The 18,415-nt window shown below is 47.0% G+C and overlaps 1 protein-coding gene across 4 annotated transcripts in view; it reads right to left on the reverse strand.

Annotated features, from left to right (window-relative positions):
- The window catches only part of HMGN3 (high mobility group nucleosomal binding domain 3), a 32,216-nt gene extending 14,882 nt beyond the window's left edge, over positions 1–17,334 (reverse strand). For 3 of the 4 annotated variants that reach the window (XM_085610993.1, XM_085610996.1, XM_085610994.1), the window contains exons 1-3: positions 17,177–17,334; positions 4,922–4,972; positions 4,050–4,079 (exon numbers count right to left, since the gene is read on the reverse strand). In XM_085610993.1, coding sequence (XP_085467119.1) covers positions 4,050–4,079; positions 4,922–4,972; positions 17,177–17,191 — 96 coding nt within the window. In that variant the 5' untranslated portion in view covers positions 17,192–17,334. The remainder of the gene's footprint in view (positions 1–4,049; positions 4,080–4,921; positions 4,973–17,176) is intronic. The other variant, XM_085610995.1, reaches the window with a different exon arrangement.
- Positions 17,335–18,415: the final 1,081 nt, after the last annotated feature.

The raw sequence follows: 18,415 nt of genomic DNA on the forward strand, positions 1-18,415 counted from the left end.
ATGAGTATTCCCAATTTCGAAAATTTGCAAATATGCACTGTTTCTAAACTCTAATTTGTTCCCATTTCAGAAATACATAGGTGTCTTTCATACCATTTTTTCCATGTATACATTTTCCCACAACAATTGCTATATACCCGGAACAAAAAAAAACCCATTACAAAATGCTGCTCAGTTTTTTACTCTGGGTTCGTTGGGCTATTGGTGAACCTACAAGTCCTATATATCCCCACAACCAGGAAGGTCCAGCGGATGTAACGGTACATTGCTTTCAAAGAGATGTCATAATTAGAAGAAGTTACAGGTGATAACGTTGACACAAAAGGCTGCTTTTTTCAACTAGTTTTTAATTTTTCCTATATTTAACTGTTAGTTTCTATAAAGAAACCTTGATGGATCTACACAAATGACCCCTTGCTGAATTCAGAATTTTGTCTACTTTTCAAAAATGTATAGCTTTCCAGGATCCATTTTTGATTTTGTACCCATTTCTACCAATAACTGGAAGGAGGTTGAAAGCACAAAAAATAGCAAAAATAGGGTATGTCCCAGAAAAATGTCAAAACTAAACATTTTTGGATTTCTGACAAAAATCTGTCATTCCCTAAAAGCTGGAGAAATGGGGATTTCAGCCCCACAAACCCTTGTTTGATATCATTTGCAGAGAAAACCCCAGACGCTTTCATTTGCAGTAAGTTTTTCCCATTTTTCACAAAAAATAGGAAATTTTGCTGTATTTTGACTAATTTCTGGGAACCCTCTAGGACCACAGTACTCACAAACTTTCTCTCGGGGGCCAGATTTACAGTGTAGTTTGTGGCCGAGGGCCGCACCGGTGGGGGCGGGGTCAGTGGGGGAGGAGGCGGGGCTAGAGCAAAAAAAAAAAGCTTTGGCCATGAGGTTGAACACAGGCCCCTGCAGCAGACGCCTTCGTCCACTGAGCCACCAGACCCGGCATTCACACATCTGTCTGTCTCTGTCTCCCTGTCTCTCCCTCTCCCTGTCTCTCCCTCTCCCTCTATCACTCTCCCTCTATCACTCTCTCTCCCTCTATCACTCTCCCTGTCTCTCCCTCTATCACTCTCCCTCTCCCTGTCTCTCCCTCTCTCCCTCTATCACTCTCCCTCTCTCCCTCTCCCTGTCTCTCCCTCTATCACTCTCCCTCTCCCTGTCTCTCCCTCTATCACTCTCCCTGTCTCTCTCTCTCTCCCTCCATCACTCTCCCTCTCCCTCTCCCTGTCTCTCTCTCTCTCCCTCTGCCTCACTCACTACGTTTGTCTACCTCCCTCTGTCTCTACTTTTCTATTTGTTTTCTTATCAATTTCCAAAAGAATATGAAGGAACCCCTTGGACATCGGCCTGTAAAGATGAAGGAGTCCTTGGAGCTCCCATAGCATTATCCATTTGTTCAGCGAGGGCGTGTTTGCCCTCAGTAGGTAACCTTCAGGGTTCAAAGTGCAGCCACAAATCACGGAGGGAGTTGCAACACCTTGTTTGAAAAAGAGGAGTCGCCGCGAGATGACAGCGGTGAGCCATTTGTGTCTACCTTACGATGATGGGTTTGTTATCGAGGCAACAGAGATGGAAAATATCTAAAGATCACGGACTACCTGAATTAAACAGTAACGAGACTTGTGATACTGTACGTGCAATATATTTAATGTGTACACAACATCAGCCTTGTAGCTCTTTTATCTAATTAACGAAACAGTCTGTCCTGCTCTAAAGGTAAAACTCTATTTATACTCAATTTTTCAACCTGCGCAACATGTAGCAATTCTAGCATTCACTTTTCTCAATGAACACCTTGTTTTTCCTTTGAAAAGAAAATTAAACATGTCATGAAAAATATAATTCGGTGTGTAGAAGCTTAAAATAAGGCTGGGATTAAAATAAGGCTACAGAGCCTTTTGCCATTTTCACAAATAAGTCTTAGGTTTACGATTATTAGCAACTTCCTTCCATGACGAGCTGAAATAGGACAAAAGTCTTTTACCATTCACCCCCCGCCCCCTGTCCGTCACCTCACCCCGCGCTGAGTCTGCTTCCATGGAACGCACACAGCCGCCGCACCCAAGTACTTCACAGGTCTTTTAAAGACCATTCACTTGTTAATGAGGCATTGTTGTATTTCATCTCTTCTTAGCGCCCCTGCATCTCCACTCATTCAGAGGGGAGATGCAGGGGCGCTAAGAAGAGGTGAAATACAAAAAAAGCCTTGTTAACAAGTGAATGGCTTTTAAAAGAATCACCCGTCCCGGCCCCCATCGCTCCACGCTGCTGCAACCGGCGGTGCTTACGATGTCTGCAAGGTCCGCGGGCCGCCAAGGAAGGCTTGCCGGGCCGCTGGCGGCCCGCGGGCCGTACTATGAGTATCCCTGCTCTAGGAGCATCCACAAACCCTGGGTACCTTTAGAATCCCCATGATGTTGGAAGAAAAGGACGCAAATTTGGCGTGGATACCTAATGTGGTCAAAAAGGTACAGGGGCTTAAGCGCGCACTACCCCAAAGAGCCCAAAAAAGGCTTAGCACAGGAGGGGAAAAGGCCTAGCAGCGAAGGGGTTAAAGAAACGGCATTGTTATTTACAATGCCAATAGCTTAATCACTCAAATGTGAAACCTTTTTTATTTGCACCCACACAGAGCCTCCCACACACACACAGAGCCTCCCACACACACACAGAGCCTCCCACACACACACAGAGCCTCCCACACACACACAGAGCCTCCCACACACACACACAGAGCCTCCCACACACACACACAGAGCCTCCCACACACACACACAGAGCCTCCCACACACACACAGAGCCTCCCACACACACACAGAGCCTCCCACACACACACAGAGCCTCCCACACACACACAGAGCCTCCCACACACACAGAGCCTCCCACACACACAGAGCCTCCCACACACACAGAGCCTCCCACACACACAGAGCCTCCCACACACACAGAGCCTCCCACACACACAGAGCCTCCCACACACACACACACACACACACAGAGCCTCACACACACACAGAGCCTCCCACACACACACAGAGCCTCCCACACACACACACACACAGAGCCTTCCACACACACACACACAGCCTTCCACACACACACACAGACAGACACACAGGGACTGGGGCCTGGGCATATTCTCCTTGTAGGCTGTATGCAGCCTGCATTGAGAACATGCAAAGTGCACAAGACTGTCTTTGGCGGCCCGAGAGAGCCAGCCAAGCAGTGACTGCGCACTTTAGGAGGGTGCTACCACTCCTCCCCTGCCCCCACCCACTAACGCAAAGCAGGAGGAAGAGAAAATAAAATGATAATGAGAGTTTCTCTTTTTCCTTTGTGTCACTGCAAAAAAGCAGTGGGGCAATGCTCCTCAGTCTTAGCGGAGGAGCCACCACTGTTAAAGGGCCACACATCTAAAACATTTTGCACCTCAACTCAATTGAGAAAACTGCACAACACTTTTTAAAAAAAATGGAGAACACTTAAAGAGGCCTTGGTGCTTGCAATTGGACCTCATCATGCACTTCAGACACTACACCACTTTCTGGAAGAACAACCGCACATCTAGGCAGCTAAACAGACTGGTACCAAGAAGGCAAAAACTTAATACAACCCTTCTACTCCCACCCTCCCCCAAATTCTAGGGACAAGCAGAACTAGCATGCCGTAGTACCGAACACTGGGCATTCAAAGCACTGCACCTCATTGGTGATTCACAGTAACAAAGGGGTTGTCTGCATAAACAAAAGCCCCATACAAGCGTGAAGGAATAGTCAGCAAGGTTGGAGCTGGCGAATTAAACGTATTTCTAGATTGTGTGGGAGAGACTCAAGGCTACGGGTAAATTAAAGTTAAAAATCACACAAGTAGCATTTGAGGTTTCAAATAACCCACACCATCAACTCCTTTTAAATTAAAATGTGGTGCTCTGAACTCCTGAAGTTAACCATGAAGTGGATCTGAAGCCCCACTAGATTTCATCAACCCTATGTAGTTTACTGCAGCACCAATATAGTAGCAGGACAATGACAACTTACCGCAGACAATCTTTCCGACCTCCTGGTAGGCTAGAAAAGAAAAAAAAAAAAAAAAAAAGAAGAAGTTTAAATAGCTTTAATTAAGGTCATGCTTCACACCATCAAGAATAATCCTCCTGTAATGACCTCCTTAGAGACAAATAAAGCATCACATTTAGTCAAGCTCACTGTTAAGTCTAAGATTTGTTCCTCTGTAGAGGCAGACATGATCAACTAGAATGATGCAGTTCATTGTTCTCAACATCCTAGCCTTTACTATCCTGATCGTCATTATCCTTATGCCCCTCAAGAACTTAACTCAAAAGTAATTCCTTTAAAATTAACTTACTAGCTGCTGGATTGTCTAGGGTGTGGTGCACTCACCTAGAAAAGCACTACAGTTCACAATTAAAACCTGTAGAATGGCCCATCGAAAAGATTAGGCCCACAAGTACTTAAAACTCTGAACGTCAGCAATTAATATGGTAAAATAAGATCACGTAAACATGTTAACGTTCTGATACTAATTTCTTTCCTCACTAAGTCAGTGTCACTTGGGGGAGGGGGGGGGGGGGGGCGACGACGACAATGGGCAATATCGTGAAATTAAACAAAAAACACAACAAGATCGTTTTAGAGAAAAATTTGACCAAGACCTGACCTAAAAACCCCGATGCATCTTGTCAACAGCCACTGTAAATTCTGAAGCTAGCCATCCCCTAGAGGGATAAGACAAAAGTGTTACACACAAACTTAGCTGAACATGATAGAAGGAAAATAGGGATCAAACGTATGTACCCCAAACAAGTAAGTCCTCATCCATTACCCAAGTAAACCTCCACCTAAACGTTCAATTTCAGATATTCAGAGTCTGGAATCCCCAGAAAACTTGCCTCTTGTTTACTGGCTTTTGATGCATCCTTTCCTTCAGCACCCTCTGGAGTCTGTAAAAAAAAAAAAAAAACATTTTAGCTGTTATCCCAACTGCAATGTCAAAGTCAACAACCCACAAATGTCAAACAAATAAGTCTAGCATTTTCAAAGAATTATAGGTCAAGTGCATAACCTTTTACGGTTTGCCATAACCTACAAGAATACCCTGGGTTCAGTTTATAGTCTTGGGATGGTCAAGACACCCACTGGAACCTCTAAGCCTGCCATAACTTCCAAAGAGCCATGATCTGCCCCTGCTTAAAGCAGGAATGCACAGATAGGTTTATTTTAACTTTCCAGGGCAGAAAAGTTTATTCCAAGAAATGTGTCATTTGAAACTAGGTTTGTTTAGTATGCAATTTTTTAGGTTTCTTGCTGAGTTTTCGATTAGGTTCTGCCTCTACCACATGTTTGAGGCAGAGGCCTCTGGTCTGTACCATGGTCTCCGCCCCTCTAGCAGGAAATTCCAATCTTGGAATCCTCTTAACCTCTCCTAGGACGCCAAAGGGAAAGAATAAAGGAAGACTTATTTTAGGGTCAGCTATGGGCTGGGCCAGCAGCCCTGTCGCTTCAACTTCCAACTTACTTCCTTCGACAACATTTCTTCAGTTCACCTAACTTTCAATTACATTCCCTCAGCCACATTACCCACAACACTTTTGAGGTGCGAAAATTAACTTGCTAGGTTGATTCGACTAGGTTGCTCCTGCGTGAAGTCTAAAAAGCTCTAATCCGATCAAATAAATACTGATAGCTACCCGACATGGTTAGTGGTCGACTATAAAAGACTGAATGGAATTATATAGGCTAGGTATTGGGTCACAGCTCCTTAATGTGCAACTAATTGCCTTCTTCCTTTGCAAGTGGTAGTTTCATTGGTTTGTGAGCCCACACGCATGAACCAGACCTCAGGCCCTTGATTCTGCAATAGCATGTTTTTTAGAATGTTTGAAGCAGACTTAACTGTTCCCAAAAATGTGCTACAATCCACTCCGACAAGATTGTTAGTGCTACCTACGTACAACAAGGCTCTCTGTGATCAGGTGGTTGAGGCACCCAGTTCCCAAACGTACAGCAGGCAGTTTAACATGGCCAGATTGCAAACCAAAATCATCCAACAAAAAAGTTCAAACTAGCCCCACACTGCAGGAGACTAACTAGAATGGGGCCATGGTTGTGTTATGGCAGCAAACTGCAGCCTTTAAACGCCTCTAACTTGTAATCGAATGGGAAAAAGCGAGAGTGGCATAATTTCTCATTACAATCCTGTTTTTCACCTTTCTGGGTCCATGAAGACAGGGTGTTTCCACCTCCAACGCATTAGCATAGAGCACTTAAGTCTTTTTTTGGTTTGCCCAAGCCAGATGTGCATATTGGCTACAGACTCAAGTACATCTATCCTGTTATGCAGGTTCTGAGCATAATGGTCCTTCAGACAAAGGTGTGAGCAGTGGGAATTTGACACTAACTTAGATCTCGGTCGCCAATACTCTAGGCTTCTGAACTCTGTTTGCTAAAACATTTCTGCAGTCCTGTCTTCACTATGAGCCATCTAGTGGTGGCTATAAGCTTCTAAGCAAACACTTGATCAGTTCAATGGTTGTGGTTAATTTGAGATGGTGGGGCAACTCGGCAATGTTGTGGTACACACCAAGTTCCAAATTGGAACTCTTGGCTTCCTGTTTACATAGCTGACATTCTTCAGATAAATTAGAGGAGCTCTGGACTGCATAGAAATGAGGGCTGCATTGGTATTTAACTACATTCTGCAGAGTATTGGGGGTGGGGCTATTTAGTTCAGGCTTTAAATACTGGTTTGTTGTCCCCCCCCCCCCCACCCCACCCTAAATTTCAAACGGCAAAAAACGTAGCTCTTTATATATGGTAATGCCACTAGTTGGTTATACCATGCACAGTGTCCAGGGGCTCCCCAAAAGTGTACATGGCTCAATGTAAAACCCAAATTGCTCTATTAGTGGTAGTGTGGGTGAGCAGCCTTAGGCCTAACAGAGGAGTTTAACCCCTTCGACGCGCATGACGGAACGGTTCCGTCATGCACATCGGTTGCGCTGTGCGCATGACGGAACCGTTCCGTCATGGCTCCGCCCGCGCACAGAACCTTCAGCGTGGCGCGGAAGAGTCGGATCCTCCCGCCCATATAGCGGGCTGACTCAAGGCACTGCGGTGGTGCTCTCCTCGTGCTTCTCCTGGAGGACGGCCCAATTGCACCTGTGAAACCATTGGGAAGTAGCGCTTAAAAGACGGCACGGTTGCAGATTTCTTAGCCCTGCCCGCTCTGACGATGTGCGTTTACGCCCCAGGTGGTATTGCCGCAACGCAAAAGTGTAATGGGTAAGGCAGATAAACAATCGAAATATCTTTCGACAAACGTACCACTAGGCAAGCTGACAGTGAGCTAATGTCAGACGATTGTGCCTGAAACGCATCTGTAAACGGAGCAGGAGGAAGACAAAGACAATGCTGCGTGATGTAAAAGTATGTCTCAAAGAATTAGACGCTAAGATTGATTCTCTTGCCGTCCGAATGGACCAAGTGTCGCATAGATTGGATAAGCACGAAACTAGACTAACACGTTGGAAACGAGAGTCTCCCATGCATATGATCGCCAGGTGGAAGCGCAGGATACTCTTCTCCATATGGAAGAAGTACTGGAGGTCAAAAAGACGCGCAATGAAGACCTCGAATCCCGCTCGAGGAGGAACAACATATGCATCACCGGAGTCCACAAATATATCCAACATGAAGTACGCAGAGGGCCTCTTTCAGGAACTCTTCGGGACAGAACTGTCCGCCATGTTTCAGGTGCAAGATGCCCACCGCACACTTGGTCCCCACCCGCCGCCAGGTGCCCTAATGCGGCAGATATTGGCTCGGTTGCTCAACTATAGGAACAGACACTACTTCGCGTAGCCTGGGAACGTGGAGAGTTACAATATCAGAATAACGTTATCTCACTGTACCCGCACCTAATGCGGACAGCCCGACGCAAGTTCCTTCCAGAAAAGAAACTGCTGCAGAAAACTGGAAGTATGCAATGTTATACCCCACCAAACATGTCAACGGCAAACCACTGTTCTTCACGGAGGCACGTGCTGCAATGAAATTTGCCAAGCAACATGCCAGGCAACAGCGGGACAAAGGCCATGACAAGGACAGCTCGTCGCAGAGTCAGCTAAGTGACAATGACTAGCAGAGAAACCGCTTAATTTCAATCCTGCAAGGGATCCGGTCTGGCGATCGGCTCAGTGTTACACCGGGAGCAAAAGCTATTGTCACCCTCCATGTTCTCAGTCTTGATTATGCCAATGTTTTTTAGGTAGTTCCATTGTAGCTCGGCCACCCTGTTACGATGCGCCGGGGCAGTATGCTGGCAACGTCATGCCCCCTCTGGGAGGATTCCCTATAGTCAATTTTCTATTACGGTTGTGTTAATAATGGGGGGGGCAGTTTTGAAACAGTAGGATTACATTTGATGTTTATGTTAATCATGGGGTGGTCAGTTCTAGTCTCTCAACACGGATTAGGGGGTTGGAGTGGGTGGGTGACATTATTTGTTGTTTATTGCAATGCAAATAGGTTCCTCTTCTGGATACCTTGCAAACTGGAAATGCATGCCACTGCCTAGACTCACTGCACGGTGTGTGGGACACTACAGGGTGCTACAGAAGACACACGCACATTCATGGACTTTAGACGCTACGGAGATATCTCAAACACCAGAGACGTGACTCACTTAACATGTATCACTTGGAATGTACGTGGTTTATTTAAATGACCACAGGAAGACACAAATTGTGCAATCATATCTTGCGAGACATTGGAGGTGTGCCTTCTACAGGAGACCCGTCTTAGGGTTACAACATGTGATAGATTGAAGTCTAGTAGATGGGGCAACATACTTGTGGTAGGTATGACTGTTCCTGCAAGGGCTTCACCAGTACTGATTTTTAGTTTGAAATTAATAAACATCTGGTATTTAGTTTCCCCACAAAGTATAAGTTATGTTGCATCAGTACTAGCAGTGGTAGTCATTGTTTGCCTATGTTGAGATTTTATTTTTTTAACATATAGTTCCTTTTGAATAATTAACTGTGTACTTAAAGAAAGAAAAGCACAATGACAAAGAAAAGCACAATTACACTTCGTTATTCTAACTATTCTAGAGGGGTAGCGACATTGATCAAAAGTTGTGTCCCATGGCAATCCACAGCAACCCGGAGGGGCGTTACCTGCAAGTACTGGGTACATTATTTCACCAACAGGTCATTATCGCCAATATATATGGGCCCAACGTGGACGATCCAGTGTTTTTCCAACAGGTGTGGCATAATATCCAATCACTGGGGGAAGCTGCGTTAATCTGGGGTGGTGATTTTAACACAGTCTTGTCGGAGGACAGGGTAGGCGCTTCACGCACACATCGCCCACAGGCGGCTACTGTACTGAGGGGATTGATGGCTGATTACAGATTGGTTGATACTTAAAGGGTCTTCCATCCGGACACTCGTGAGGGCACCTGTATCATGCAGCAACATAACGCATGGTTGAGATTAGAATTCTGGCTCACATCCCCAGACCTACATGTTGCAGGCGTCTCATAACGCCCGAACCCTATCGGACCACTCACCAGTCACTTGGACCCTACAGATACCACAACCCTACAGACAACCTTTCACGTGGCGATTACCACCCAACGTTCTCCTGGACATGGCGTTCCGGGAAGTGCTCCACACAAATCACAGAATACTTTTACCATAACAGGATCGGTGGAGACAGAGGGGATGCTATGGGAAGCCTTCAAGGTGGTAGTCGTGGCCACTGTATAGCGGGACAAACTAAAGTGCTCCGTGATATCCGCGGTACGCTGGGCCGGCTAGATGTGGAATTGCATGCCTTGGAAAACAATATTTCACGAGACCATCTGCCGTGTCCCTTGGAACTATCTGTAGTAAGTTAACTGAGTATCAGGAGGAGGCTGAGAGGGAAGTAAAATTCCTACACAAGCATGCCACGGCGCGTTGGTACGATGAGGGGGACAGACCGAGCAAGATGCTTGCGAATCTTCTGCGCCCATCCACTTTCATCATGGCACTCACCACCCCCACTGACTGCTTGGTACACTCCCCACCTGATATACTTGCCACCATGCAGGACTTCTACGCACAGTTTTTTTTTTAAACACATTTTTATTAAATTTTTCCATCAGCGCAGTGAAACCAACAACCGGGAAAAATAAAGGACAATCCTCGGTGTACATATCAGGAGAAATCCGTACTTCCCGCGCTTCCTCCCTAATACCCCAACCCTCCACCCTCTCTACCCCCACCCCCCCTGTCAGTGTGCCCGCGTCAACCCCTCCTGCACTTCTGCTGGGAGGGACCCGGGGTCCGGGAAATCCGAGCCTAGGGTAATCAAAAGAACCTGTCCACTGTTCTCAAGAGACCGGAGACCCGACCCCCCATCCAGATCCCAGCCGCCCACCACGACTATTCGGCAGTTACTATTCGGCAGTTACCAATACATTGTGCAAACGCTGAGTCCTCCACCTGTGTACCTAAATGGCCCTATCCAGGGCGGTCTCCCCAGTCACCCCAGGGGGCCCCACCCCGGGTTCCACACTCCTATCCCCATCCACAGGATCCCTATCCTCCTCATTCAACTCCTCCAAGGATCTAAGCCCTTCCACCAGAGGTCCCCATGCCCGTGCCGCTTCCAGCGCTTTGTCATTAGACGTGCGTCTGGCCATCTGCAGGCAGTGTCCCTTCGCTCCCCACCCAGGACAAGAAGCTCGCCTTCCATCTCCGAAAGCTCGGCCCAGATCTAGCCTTCCAGTGCATAGTGAGCTCCCTCTTCGCCATTATCAATCCTAGATCATAAAACTTGCTTGTAATTTTGGTTTTGGGGTGTGCGGAAACCACAACAGCAGGCAAGCCCCCCCCATCTCCGCCTCCAGCTCTCGCTCCGTCACTTGATTCAGGCACACCACCACATCTATCCAATAAGAGCCCAGTCCCAAACAGGACCAAAACATATGACCAAAATCAGCACCCTCCACGCTGCACCGAGGACGCGGCGACTGGGAGCCTCTGAAGTACTGCAGGAGTTTAACCGGAGTTAAGTAAGCCCTGTAAAGTATAGAATTGGACCAGTTGGAATCTGGCATTGCGCATGCCCTTCTAGGCCCGCCGCACCAGCTGCGCCCACGTCGTCTCAGGAATGGGCCTACCCAGATCCCCTTCCCATTTACCCCTCAGGGCATCCATAGGCGGCACCCTCTCCGTAGACAGCCGCCTGTATAGACTAGTGATAGCCTTGAACGTACCCGTCGCCATAGTGACATACTGACACCCCAAAGAAATCGGGGGCTCCGAAAGCCCCATCCTCCACTGTTTCTGGATCGCCGCCACCAAGGCGGTGTGCAGAAGATAATCCCCCCTCGGTAAATCATACGCCCCTTGCAAGTCCTGGAACGGCAACAATACGCCATCCCTATATAAATCCCCAATCATGTGAACCCCCCGATCTTCCCAACCAGCCAACGCCGACCAATCCCCACCATGACGGAGGGCCGTACACATGCCCAGTGGAATCTCCGGGGCATATGGGGCTGCGAAGCCTGCTCGCTTCTGACTCCGAATCCAGCACAAGCGGAGTGAGGACTTCTACGCACAGTTATACACATCTCAAATAACCCCATCTGATTCGGTCCTTGAAGATTACTTTGACTCCATAGAACTCATTTGGCTCAGCAGAACGCACCGCGAATATCTAGACATACCGCTCACCGTCGAAGAGGGTTGGCGGGTTATTGGCAGCATGTGGGCAGATAAGGTGCCAGGAGCTAATGGCCTCGCTGCGCAATTTTATAAAGAATATTCGGAGCTACTCTCCTCCTGGCGGTCTATCAGGAGGCATTACAAGAGGGGATTCTTCCCGGATCAATGCGCGAGGCTATCATAATCACTCTCCTAAAACCAGATAAAGACCCACAATGCAATTCGTACTGCCCGCTCTCATTGATCAATCTAGACGCCAACATTTTCGCCAAACTGCTGGCCACCAGGCTCCACTGGCCACCAGGCTCCAACCATTGTTACCACCAAGTGTCCGGCCGGACCAATCTGGTTTTGTGCCTGGCAGATTCACATCCCATAATCTTAAGACGCTATTTGGACTAATGCATTACCTCACCCCACATGTGTCTGCGATAGTGGTGCTTTTAGATGCCACCAAGGCGTTGGATTCCCTTGAATGGAGATTCCGGTTCCCACTTCTCAGACGGATGGGTCTGAGCTGAATCTTCATCCAGCAAATACAGGTTCTCTCTTCGAGACCCACGGCACAGCTCAGGGTGAATGGGCTAATTTCAGAGCCATTGGCTATCACTCGAGGTACCAGACAAGGCTGTTCATTATCGCCCCTATTGTTCGTGATCGCAACAGAACCCTTAGCGGCGCATCTGCGGCAACACCATACCAATACAGCGATTGGCTATACAACCAGGGCACTGTCCGTGTATGTATGCGGATGATATCACGCTATAAATGGTGAACCCCAAAGAAAACCTGTCGCCCCTGACTCATTCAGTCGTGAGATATGGTGGACTGTCAGGTGTAAATGTCAACTGGAGCAAATCTGTGCTCCTCCCGCAACTCAGGCTTTTGAAACAGATTACCCTCTGGTCTAGGCCTCTGGCCCAAATCGATATCTGGGCATATGGTTCAGCAGTAACATGCAGGAATTATGGAAGGGTGGTGGCCTGAATTGAAGACAGGGTGAGACGGTGGAAGACCCTCCCACTCTCTCTGGCAGGCCACATAGCGGTGGCCAAGATGATTATACTCCCGAAACTACTATATCTTTGTTAACATCCCCTCACCACTCCCAATGCACTTTAACCGCATTCGGTCACTCATGGTATGGGCCAGGAGACAGACAAGGATAGCTTGGGAAATGCGGACGCTGCCACAGGAGCGGGGGGGGAGGGGACGGCAGCTCCAGACTTTGTCCTCTATGTGTACAGTGCACAGGCACAATTCTTGCACTTTTGGGCACACCCTTATGCCCTTTCAGCCACACGTGGCAATAGAGGTAGATAGGGTGGCACCACTCCCACTGTCCACGGCCTTATTCCAACCTTACAAGCGTCTTTGTGACGAAATAGACACAGTACAAGCCATGAGGTAGGCATGGGAGGGTCTCCGCAAACGGGCACGCTTGGATATATTATAAGCTCTGACCATGCCACTTCTCAACAACCCGCTGTACCTCCCCCTTATGGAACGCAAGGCGCTGGACCGCGCTTCTAGCCATAACCTAAAAGTAGGTGGCGACCTCTATCCCGCAGGTACCTTTCTCACACTGCAGCAGATGTGTGACCCTGAAGCACCCTCAGCGCTAGATATGCTCATATACTACCAGCTTCGGGCATCCTGCAAGAGCAAATTCACCATGTTCCCAGACCCGCCACCGACACTGTCGGCACTTGAAAACCTGTTGGTGGTTGAATCAGGGTGAAAACTCATATCACGCATCTACAAAATGACAAAAGACATCCCCGATCACTATCCCAACTGCGCGTAAGGCCTGGGAGAAAGAGCTAGGGATTGATTTCACAGATGAGCAGGGGAGTCTTGGTTGTAAGCAGCTGGAGTGCTTATCGCCTAATTACCATCCCCGGCTCATACATTTTAAATATTTACATTGCCTGTATCGCACCCCCATGCAACTACACAAGACGGGCTCTGCGATAATGGTGGTTGTTGGCGCTGTGGTGGCCCCCCAAGCGACCTTTTTACATTTGGTGTGGCAGTGTAGACCAATAGCAAAGTTCTGGCTCACTATACTGCGCCACATAAAAGACATCACTGGGCAAGATCTCCCCTACGCACCACTGACATCTCTGCTGGGCGTCCTCGAGACGGGCCCACCTAAAGCACGTATGCTGCCAGAAATTCTACTCTTAATGGCTAAAATAGTGATAGCTCTACACTGGGGGGTGGCCAGGCCTCCAACGGCGAGGGAGTGAGCTAAGAGCACAGTTGACCAACTATTGGGAGCTTATGACGGCCAGATCCCGTCCGAGATATATGGGAGCCCTATGTGCTGTGGCTTAACTCTGCTGTCGTGGATAAATAGGATATCAACATGGTTGCCCTGTATGTGTCTAGAAATGACTTAAAACTGGTGATGTACAGTGTTACTCCCGTAATGCATATCGTTTTATTGTCTTCCTCAATGTAAAGGTATCTTAACATTTTGTGTACCAGGAAATGTGTGGTTATCTATGGTAGGTGGCAAATGCAATGGTATTCAGACCCATCCAGCAGATCAACTTATGAGTAATGCCCTGCAATTTCGGTTAATGTTGTACTTGTTACTGGAAAAAAACCTTATTCCACTGTACGTGAACATCGCTTAAACAAAAAAAAAAAGTATATGCCACTTAGCAAAAGAAATGACTTCGTGCAATATATTGCTTTATATGATTTACATGAGTACTGCATGTTACTACAAGAAATTGCAAGCCACACGATGATTTGAAACTCTTAAAAGGATTCAATTCAATTTTTTTAAAAGCTGGTTATTTGATTTACTAGGGATGGAGAGGCAAAACAAGTATCAGAGGGGCATATCAACAAGGGCTTTATCTCTGCTTTTGTGGCTTTAAAAGCCAAAAAAGCAGAGATAAAACTAGCACCCTATCAACAACAGGGTGCTAACACGCAAATTTGCATGTTAGCACCCTTTTACTCTACGCTTCCTCTTGCATCTCTAATGAGATGCAAAGGGGGCGTTCCAGAGTAAAATAATAGGAGAAATGTCGCTAAGCGACATTTCTCCTATTATCAAGAATGTCGCTAACCCTGTTAGAGACAAAAAAAGCAGCGCTAACCGCGGTTAACGCTGCTTTTTTACGTCTGCTAATTTTCAGACTTAGCCATGATATCCTATGGAAGGAGGATATCATGGCTAAGTTTACCTGTCCCTATCAACAAGGTAACGTGTGATTATCGCTGGGTTTCCAGCGATAATCTCACGTTAGCCTGTTAGCGTGTAGATTTTTATCGCTAGTGAGATAAGCGTTGCTAATAGCACGCTATCTCAGCGATAAAAATTCACGCTAGCCGGCGATAATTATCCTCACGCTAAGAACGCTGAGCGATAATTATCGCCGGTTGTTGTTGATATGCCCCTTGGTGTTTACTAGTGGATGGCAATGGCCCAACCATGTGCGTGGTAAAGACACTTCTTGAGTTGGAGAGGGCACGAACTACAAAACTCACAGAAGACATCCTCACAGTTCCTTAAAAGATTTCAGGGCAATAAAGAATTAAAAGAGGGAAGCTAGCCTCTCATCCAAAGGGTCACATCCTATAAGAAACATTTCTGGTATTTCCCCGAATGCTTCGGGAACAGGTTGAGTTTGCCCATGAGGCACAGAGAAGTAATATCCACCAAGAGGCTCTGAAGACTAAGTCTGGTTCCCACAGCTGGAACACGTTGTAGAAGAGAAGCTGGTGTGTGCCAAGCATTGTGTAAAGAAGTCTCTCCAGACCCACTTCAAATGGCACAGATACCAACACAAGTCTGAAAGGAAGCTGGTGATTTTTTGGGCGAACAACAACTGGTTAATACTTCCTGGTGGACATCAAAGAGTGTTCTCTACTTACGTAAGTCATGGTGGTGCCCAGCACTTCCTCTGATGTGACTATCCCCACCTAAACAGTTTTCATCCTTTGGTATCCCTGCTGTGGTCAAATAGGACAATGCCTCCCCTCCCTTTCCCAATTCGGAAAAGGAGTTTAAGGATTTTGCAAGAAAACTGTTTTTCAGATATCGAAATGTAACTCCCTTATGGCCTCAGGCCAATCCATAGCTGAACAATTCATGGGCACCCTAAAAACTGCAAGAGGCAAAAATAACTCCCCAGTTTCTGCATGATGCTGTGAGGTAGATTGCGAATGTGTGGGGAGGGGTGGGCGTTCCGGGGAGGTGTAGAGTCATGACGCGAATCTGAACTGAACTCCAAGTCATAACAGTGCCCTTCGTTTTATTTTACGCCGTTTATGGATACGCTGGTTTGGTTGGCAAAAATATATATAAAATAAATCAAAAAAACTCGTAAGCATCCTGAGGAAGATACTGCTGGTCACTTGCATGAAATGGTTCACTTTAAAGCGAGGTTAAACATAAGAGGAGTTAGTTGAATTTTGACTAGAACTACGGCAGCTGTGTAACGTCACGTTTACCCACAATGCAGGCTTAGCCAACCGTTCCTGTACTACTGCAAGACATCAGCTGGTGGCGACCGTGGCGTATGAGCGGACAATGAAGAATTCATGTGGCTGCTTTGGAATCTTACGCCTCCAGTGCAAGGTGTGTATGCCCTGGAAATAAATACTTTCCAGACGCCTAGGACGCTTGTGGCGTGAGCACAATTAAGGGTTTGAACCTCACAACTAAATGTATATCATGTCCTGCTGCTATCAGAATAATGCACGACAGAGTTCGCCACCGAGGGAGAAACCTCCGCTTTCCTCCTAGTCGCACACAAGCAACGTGTATGCAATTCTACACCTACAACTTGAAACCGATGGACGCGTGGCTTCGAGTCAACAATTCACACCGACGCAAGGCACAGCAGACAAGAAAGTAATGATAATTAACTAAAGTAATCAAACAAAAAAAATTAACAGCGAACGATTCTGGGTAACCACACCCCCCATACAATAAAAAACGTTCTCCATTAAGCGATTCGACGGGGCGAGCTGCGCTGTCTGTACTGTCACGTTACGAGTTTCTTTGTTGTGCGCGGGGGGGGGGAGGGGGGGGAAGTGTCCCGCCCCTATCCGCTGTGCTTTGGCCTTCGCAGTGGTGGTCAAACCGCTGGTGTGTAGAGTTGCGGCCGAGTCTGATAGGACCAGGCACAGCCCGTAGAACGAGAAGGCACACGGACAGCGACATACGGGTGCGTGCCATCAAAGAATAGCGGACGCAGCATTTCGTATAAAAGAAGCTTTATGCCCTCTTGAGCCACCCAATTTTACACGGGGGGGGGGGCGGGGGCGCGTTCCTCGTGCCATCCCCACGGCCACTCCGCCCGTGCTCAGTTAGTCCTGCACAGTAAGCTTACCCCTTATACGCCCACACAACCGTTCAAGGCCAGCAGAGCACTTCGACGGAGGCCTCACCTTCCTCTTAGGCATGATGGTGACAGCTACGACGCAACTGCGTGAATGGTGCTGATGCTGTTGTGGGCTCCAAGTGCGCTCTGAACTACACAGACTCGGCTCCCCGTTCAACCAGCCGCGCCTCCCATGACGACATTTTTTAACCCCCCCTGTTTGGGTGACGTCACCTATACCGCCCCTTCGGATAATAGCGACTTTGCCCTTCCAAAGAGAGGAGAGGGGCAAGCCCGCCAATGGAAAGGGCGTCAAGTAGAGGGATGGCTTTGGGTTACAACAGCTGATAAAAGCTTTCGACCAATGAAAATATAGTGGTCGGGTTCAAACGATGAGCTTCCCACTACATCAGCCGTTAACATATTTAAGTACGTGATTATTGAAGCCGTTAGGAGAAAGGGGGGAAAGATTGTATATAAATCAAACAGAAATTAACTAGTTATAGTTTTAACTATAACTCCACTGTCATGAACAGTGTTTTCATGAATGTTGTTATTTCTGATGTTGTAGTGATGTTATCAATAATGTGGTAGAACATGTTTTTTTTAAACTTATTTTTATTGGCATATGATGTCAAACATGATAATTAATATCTTAATTTGAATCACATATAGATTAGATACATTAAGCAAGGGGTTACGTCAACGTATATACAAATAACTTAAAAAAAAATCAGGGTGACAAATAAAATGGTTACTTACCAGTAGGAGTAGTTTTGCAGTTTGAAGAATTTTCTGGATTCACATGCTATACATTATTCCGCCATCTAGTGGTTGGGTCCGGAATTGTCTTTGTTTTATTGTTTGTTTTTGTTTTAGGCACTGTCGAACACCATTTGGTGCCAGGTACGTACCCTGTGTGACGTCAGACGCTATCCTGGAGGTCGATGTGTGTGGTAGCCATCTTCAGATTCTTTTTTCTGCTTTGTTTCAATTGGTAGTCCTTGAGATGATAATTAAATAAGTGATGTAATCATTTGCCTTCCCACTTGTTCTTTTCCTTGTAGGGGAGGCCGGGTGGGTCGCATTTGAATCTAGAAAATTCTTCAAGCTGCAAAACTACTCCTACTGGTAAGTAACCATTTCGTTTTACAGCGTGAAGCCTTTTCTGGATTCACTGGCTGTGCATTAGATTACGTAGCGTTTTCTCCCGAGGTTGGGAGGCTGTGGTGAGAGGAAGATTTTGCAAACAGGTGTTGAAGCACCTTCTGTCCAATTTGAGCCTCCTTATTTGAGCCTCATTTGT

This window comes from Triturus cristatus, chromosome 6 (assembly GCF_964204655.1).
Source record: "Triturus cristatus chromosome 6, aTriCri1.1, whole genome shotgun sequence".
In the NCBI taxonomy this organism is placed as follows: Eukaryota; Metazoa; Chordata; class Amphibia; order Caudata; family Salamandridae; genus Triturus; species Triturus cristatus.